Genomic DNA, 7312 nt, shown 5'->3' on the forward strand with positions numbered 1-7312 from the left:
ACCCCCTCCGCCTGCAAAATCACATCCCCATACAACAAACCCCCAACCACCGATCTACTCTGAGCAACCAGTTCCGAAATTCGAAAGGCCCCAAAAAAGGCCAACACAAACGCCACCCGAAACAACAGCACCTCGTAAGCATCCGTGCATTCACACTCCACCCGTTCCACCAGGAAACCCAACAAATCAAAAGAAACCGGGCGACGCCTATCCGGCTGCGTACCCCCCCTACGGTATCCCATAAGGGCGCGACGCACTAAAAAATGCTTAGTGGCATCCCCCAGGCCCCGCACCAAAAACCAAAACGCCAGAGCTGACATACGGCGTGACACACCCGAAACAGACACTGCATCCCCACAAAATACAGCACCACAGTCACCCAGTCCTCAGTACCAGCACACACACCCACCCACTCCAGTAACACCTCCCATTCACCCCAAACCTTCGAATACGCAGACCAAGTGCGAGCACTCAGTGACCTCTGAATCAACTGCGCCGCCGCTCCCAAACCACGCTCCACAGCCAATCGGGGCAAGGGATCCCGCACCGCTCCGCCTCCGGTGCCAGCACGCGAAACCTGTCCCACTGTGAACGAGAAAGAGAATCAGCGACAGAGTTGACAACACCTGGAACATGTACAGCAACAAACTGCGCATTCAACAACAATCCCCGCAGAACCAAATGACGAAGCAAGCGCAAAACCGGCGGAGAACTAGAAGTCTGATTATTAATCGCATGGACCACCCCCATATTGTCACAACGAAAACGGACCCTCCTATACCTCAGCCGAACCCCCCAAATTTCCGTTGCCACCACAATAGGAAACAGCTCCAACACAACTAGATTAGCCACCAAACCCGCCGCACGCCAAGAATCCGGCCACCCCGCCGCACTCCACTCCCCCTGAAAAAATGCCCCATAACCTACCGAACCCGATGCATCGGTAAACAATTCCAACTCAGCATCATCAACCACCTCCGCCATCCACATGGACCTGCCGTTGTAAACCGACAAAAAGGAATCCCACACTTCCAAGTCTGCACGCACCTCCCCAGACAACCTAACATAGTGATGCGGAACCGTCACCCCCGCCGTGGCCAAGGACAAACGTCTACAAAAAACCCTACCCATAGGTAAAATCCTACAGGCAAAATTCAATTTCCCCAACAACGACTGGACCTCCTTCAAAGGTGCCCTCTTACAACGCCGACACTGCTGCACACACTGCCTCAAATCCGCCAACTTATCCTCCGGCAAGCGACACTCCATACGATCCGAATCAATCACTATACCTAAAAACTTCACTACCGTGGACGGTCCCTCCGTCTTATCAGGAGCTAACGGGACCCCAAAACGCTGCGCTACCGCCTCCATAGTATGCAACAACACCGAACAAATCCGAGAGCCCCTGGGCCCCAAAAAAAGAAAGTCGTCAAGGTAATGCAGCACAGAGGACCAGCCGGCCTCCTGCCGCACCACCCATTCCAAAAAACAACTAAAAGCCTCAAAATACGCACATGAAATCGAACAGCCCATTGGTAAACAACAATCAACAAAATACTGACCCTCCCAACGAATTCCTAATAAATGAAAACTACCCGGATGGACCGGCAACAAACGGAACGCCGATTCCACATCCGTCTTGGCCAGTAATGCCCCTTGTCCAAACTTCCGAACCCACCGCACCGCTGCATCAAAAGAGGTATATGTCACCGCACACACACCCTCCTCAATCCCATCATTAACCGAAGCCCCAGCCGGGTAAGACAAATGATGTATCAATCTGAACTTGCCCGGCTCCTTTTTAGGAACCAGGCCTAGCGGTGAAACCACCAAATCCGCCAATGGCGGGTCCGGAAAAGGACCCGCCATCCTGCCCAATGCCACCTCACTTTGCAGCTTAGCCGTGACCACCTGAGGATGACCATAAGCCGAAACCAAATTGCGCCCCCCAACCCCCTGCGCAACTGCCGAACTGGGAATCACAAAACCCAAACTAAAACCCTCCTCCAACAAAACCGCCGCCGACCTATTTGGGTACTGTCTTAAAAACGGCCGCATCACGTCCACCCTCACTGGAGTCGCCCCGGGACGCTGAAGCCTCAGCTCCCTTTCCTTTCCCACGCTTAAAATATCGGGAGAAACTGTGAGCCCCCCCACACCCCGAACATTCATGCTTAAATTTACAATCTGAGAGGAAGCGGCAATGCCCTTCATTATACTGCCAACAGCAGCCCCGACGCGAACCGGCCGACTGTCCGGCCGCTGAGAAACCGCCGGCCGCCCCCTGAAAGGGCTGAGACCCCCCACGAGGGGCGGCCATAAGTCGCATCCATAAACTTATGTCCTTATGATCCCACCTCAAGGAAGCCCGGACCGCCTTGCGCTGACGAAAATGCTCGTCATAACGCAGCCACGCCACTCCCCCATACACCCGGTACGCCTCACCAATAGAATCAAAATAACAAAAAAGCGCCGAACAATGTTCTGGTGCCTTCTCCCCAATAACACTCGCCAGGATAGAAAAGGCCTGCATCCAATTAGTAAACGTGCGAGGTATCAGCCGATACCGCCGTTTCTCCTCCTCCTCCTTCTTACTCTCCTCCGGCTTCTTCCTATCTAAATTAAATTTTTCCAACGGAAGCAAGGAGAAGATCTCGACATATTCGTCCTTCCAGATCTTCTCCTTCACTTCCGGTTTCAAGTGAGCCCCCAGGGGCCCCTCAAAACAGACATACACTTCCCCTTTCGCGGAGTCCGCCATACGGACATCCTCCGCCGCTGCCTTAGCGACCGCTGCAGCTCCCACAGCACCTCCACCCACGGCTGATGCCACCACCGACCCGCCCCCCGCCGGCGCCTCAACCTGTACTCCCGCCGCCGGAGCAACCCACACAGGAATCGGGGACGCCCCCACAGCCGTACCCCCAGGACGCCCAGACAAAACACTCATTAACTGTGAAAGCAAAACCCGCAACCCCCCATCCCCCGTCACATTCAAAGGAACAGGCCCCAACCCCAAATCCCCAGAGGACTCACCAGGCTGACCCGAAGCCGATGCCCCAGCAGCCGCAGGCCTGGGCGTCCGCTCCCTGGAACCGCCGGCCGCACTCCTGTCATCCAGCGCTGTTGAAGGTCCCGCCAAATCCGCTCCAGGCTCCCGCCGAAGAATGACCGCCTCACCGGCCGCCCTCCTTTCCGGATTCGCCAGCTCCTCTTCAGCATCTGCAGCACAATCAGAAAGGGAAGAATCAGAAGGAGAATATTCCCCAACTGCAGTTCCAGACCTGCCATGCCGACTCCTACCACCAGGTGGCGCCCTCTCACTGTAGCACTCTGGATCCTGCCGACCTCCAGCCAGCCCATCTTCCCTCACAGGCAGAGAGACGCTGACAGAAGATCTCCGAGCTCTGGCCTCCCCTGCACTCCCGGAGCTCTGCTGCTGTGCTGTACGCTGTTGGGCTGCACTCAGAGAAGGTGAGCCAGCCGTGTCCCTGCTGCCTCCGGGCCTCCTCTCCTCTGCAGACCTGGCCCCAGAACGCTGCCTAGAGCCCGACCCTGCACTGGACAGGGCCGGCCCTGCCTCCCCTCCTCCACTCTGCCGGGCCTCACGTCGGGCAGATGAAGAGACCGCAGCCGCCATCACAGGGGGACCGGCAGCTCCGGCCGTCCCCCGTTCACTCCTGGTGCCCTTCCTCGACGATCTCCGACCTGACACCCCCACCTCAGGGACGGCCGCACCACCACCCGGGCCGCACAGTGGGGAAGGAGCGGAGGGACCAGCAGCTGCCCCCCCTCCTGCATCCTCTGCCCTACGCCCTGACACTGTCCCCCGGGAAGCCGCACTGGAAGTGCCCCCGCACACTGTACCTGCCATCTCCCGGGAAGACCGCACAGGGCTCAGGCACCGCCGCCTGCTACGGGGAGTGGGCTCAGGACTCAGACGCTCCGGAGCCCTGGATCTACGGGACCCGCGCCGCAAGCCAGGGAGGGGGTCAGCCTGCACCCCACTCCCGATCCCCAGGACCCCCCGCACCTGTTCCTGCACCCAAGCATCCCCATGAGACGCTGCAGCAGCCCGGAGGTGGGTGAAAAGATCATCCAGGGACGACATGGCACCTTCTTCTCGCTTCTACACGCCGACTGGTGAGTACCCTCCCCCCCTGGGGCACCCCCCTATATACACTCCTCCCCCTCCCCTCCAGATGACCTCTCTTTCACCCCACTATCGAGCCACCTGCTACTGTCCCTTAAAGGAGCAGCAGCCATTTAACCCTTTAACCCCCATTCTCTTGAAGTATACCTCTAACCCCATTAACCCTTACTAACATCTGGAAGGGCCACTAAAACCCCCGTCAAGACGCCACTACGCCAGGGGTTCCCCCGCTCCGTTTGCTCCCAGTATCTTTGTAATGTGTATGTATTAGTGTATTCCCTGTGTGGGGCACTATATGGGTGTATGGGGGCTCTCTTCAGGAGACTGGAGAAGCTAGGTGACACAGTGCAGGGCTCACAGTACTTCCCCAGCTTTATGTGTACTGCCTGACACCCAGCTTTCCCAGACTTCTGAAGAGAATATCTGTCTGGTGAAGTAGCCACATTGGAAAGAAAACATGTTTTTATGTAGTGAAGTACCAGATGTCACACTAGTACTCTTAGTATTTCCCTAGCTTTATATGACTCCTGAATGGCAGAATACTAGTGTGTCATCTGTTACTTCATCTCTCCAATATGGCTGCTTCACCATACAGACATTCCGTTCAGGAGACTGGGAAAGCTGGGTGACAGGCAGTCCATAAAGCTGGGGAAGTACTGTGAGCCCTGCACTGTTTACTGCCAGTCACACAGCTTTCCCAGGCTCCTGAAACCCCAAATGTGATGGGCTACTTGTCCTCCCTCTAGTTGTCACTGTGTATTATGGCAGCTGAGTTGTGTAAACAGTCTCCTGCTTCTGGACATACAGTACGCAAATTGCGTACATAATGGGGGAGATTCATCAAAACCTGTGCAGAGGTAAAGTTGCTGAGTTGCCCATAGCAACCAATCAGATCGCTTCTTTAATTTTTCACAGGTCTCTTTAAAAATGAAAGAAGCGATCTGATTGGTTGCTATGGGCAATGCAGCAACTTTTCCTCGGAACAGGTTTTGATAAATCTTCCCCAATGTACGTACAGGCTATAGCATTTTCCGGCTCCTGTACGTACATTACGCAAATAGTGTGTGTACGCAATGTATGTACTAGAGCGTACATTGTGCAGCAGGCCGAGTGGTGATGTCATTTCATCACGCAGCCTGCCAGAGAAGTCCCACGTCGCTTCTGAGGCTGCTGACAGCCTGGCCTCCGCGCAGTGGATTTTTATTATATATATATTTTTTAAATCTACGTGGGGGCAATTTTTTACTAACTAGTGCATTTTTAGCCTACTGGAGTATTACCTATGTGAGGGGCATTATTACATAACTGGGAGCATTACTTATGTGAGGGGAATTATTATCTAACTGGGGGTATTATTAACTAGCTGGGGGCATAATTACCTAATTGGGGACATTATTACTCAACTGGGGGCATTACCTACCTGGGGGACACTACCTACCTGCATGACCTATATGGGGGAACTATCTACTGGGGTCACTGTATAGTGGGGGCATAACCTACCTGAGGGCACAACCTACCAGGGACCACTACCTACTAGGGCCACCATCTACTGGGGGCACCACTCAGCTGGGGGGGGGCACTACCTGCTACCTACCTACTAGGGGCACATCTAATGGGGGCATTACCTATCTATCTATCTATCTACAGGTGGCACTACCTACTGGGGGCATTACCTGCCACCTACCAGGGGCATAAACTACTAACTTCCTAATGGGGCAGTTACCTACTACCTACCTAATGGGGCAGTAACTGCCACCTACCTAATGGGGCATTAACACTAATAGGGAAAGGGAAATTACCTACCCACCACCACCCATCCCCCTACCCTTTCCCCAACACACTAACCTACTCCCTAGGGCACTAAGGAGGAGCATTATTAGGGGCACTGAGAGTAGGGTATCAGGAGGGGGGGGGGCAGTGATGAGGGGCCCAGGCCTGAAGCTGTGTAAGGGGCTCTGAAATCTCTGATGGCAGCCCTGCGTAGGAGACTCCTCTCCCCCTCCCCCATTCTGCCAGCGCCCGCCAAGTTTAACAAACTACTGTGTGTGCTGTAGCTGACACCTGCCTGAGGTCCTGCCCCCGGCGCACATTACCCTCTGCCTCCGGAGTTTCCCCCAAAGGTACCACTAGTCCACCAGACATGAACTGACTTGCCATTCAGGTGCACAGAAAAGCTAGGTGACAATGTCTCACCTAGCTTTTCCATGCTCCTGAATGACATGTCTGCTTATAGTACCTGAGCTATTATAAGCAGATATGAAATTTAAACAAACAACAAAAAACGTGGTCTCAAATGGTGGGGCTTGCAGCTTGCCTCCCTCCTCCCATTGCATGTGTGCTCAGTCACGCTGGAGGGTATCTGGAAGGAAGTTGTGAGTCAACCGAATGCTGCCATAATTGCCCACTGGCCCCTGTTCTGCTTATCAAGCACAGGTAGGATTAGCGTTAGGTCTCGCACCAATTTGAGAAACCTTGGCGTTGGTGTGCGGGCTCTGGTGTGTCCTTCATATAAGGATACACTGGCGAATGTCTTAATTTTAACATCAGTGTTGAGGGATAGCCAATGTATTGTTTACATCTACCACAGTAGTGCACCCATATTCCTGTATTGTATTCTATAAGCAGATATGGTATTCAGGAGCTTGAAAAAGCTAGGTGAGACATTGTCACCTAGCTTTTCTGAGCTCCTGAATGGCATATCTGCTTATAATAGGTCAGCTATCATAGACAGATTTGCCTATAATATATAGTCAAATCTGTCTATGCTATGATAAGCAGATATGCCATACAGGAGCCCAGAAAAGCTAATGACAATTTCTCACCTAGCTTTATCATGCTCCTGAATGGCATATCTGCTTATCATAGCTCAGCTATAATAGACATGAATGAGGATTGTGATGGATGAGCAGTCTGACAGGTTTGAACTCAGACCTACCACTTGTGAACCACAATCCCTATTCATGGCGCATGCACAGGATTTCAACACATCGCTGGCAAGCAAGCCCTACATGTTAACCAAAGAAGCAGCGGATGTGACGTCACATCGGATAGGTGTTACGGTCTGGAGGGCATAGCAGACTCTCTACCACACCTCTTTGACACTCTGGTTCCACATAAAAGTGAGTTTTTTTTTTTTTTTTTTAGCTAAAAAACACA

The 7312-nt window shown here is 53.4% G+C and overlaps 1 protein-coding gene across 1 annotated transcript in view; it reads right to left on the reverse strand.

The window, feature by feature from the left end:
* The window catches only part of LOC130281893 (collagen alpha-2(I) chain-like), a 5533-nt gene extending 1395 nt beyond the window's left edge, over positions 1–4138 (reverse strand). Inside the window, exon 1 of the mRNA XM_056529622.1 lies at positions 3040–4138. Within this exon, the coding sequence (XP_056385597.1) occupies positions 3040–4114 (1075 nt within the window). The 5' untranslated portion in view covers positions 4115–4138. The remainder of the gene's footprint in view (positions 1–3039) is intronic.
* Positions 4139–7312: the final 3174 nt, after the last annotated feature.

Source organism: Hyla sarda, chromosome 7 (genome assembly GCF_029499605.1).
Source record: "Hyla sarda isolate aHylSar1 chromosome 7, aHylSar1.hap1, whole genome shotgun sequence".
Taxonomy (NCBI): Eukaryota; Metazoa; Chordata; class Amphibia; order Anura; family Hylidae; genus Hyla; species Hyla sarda.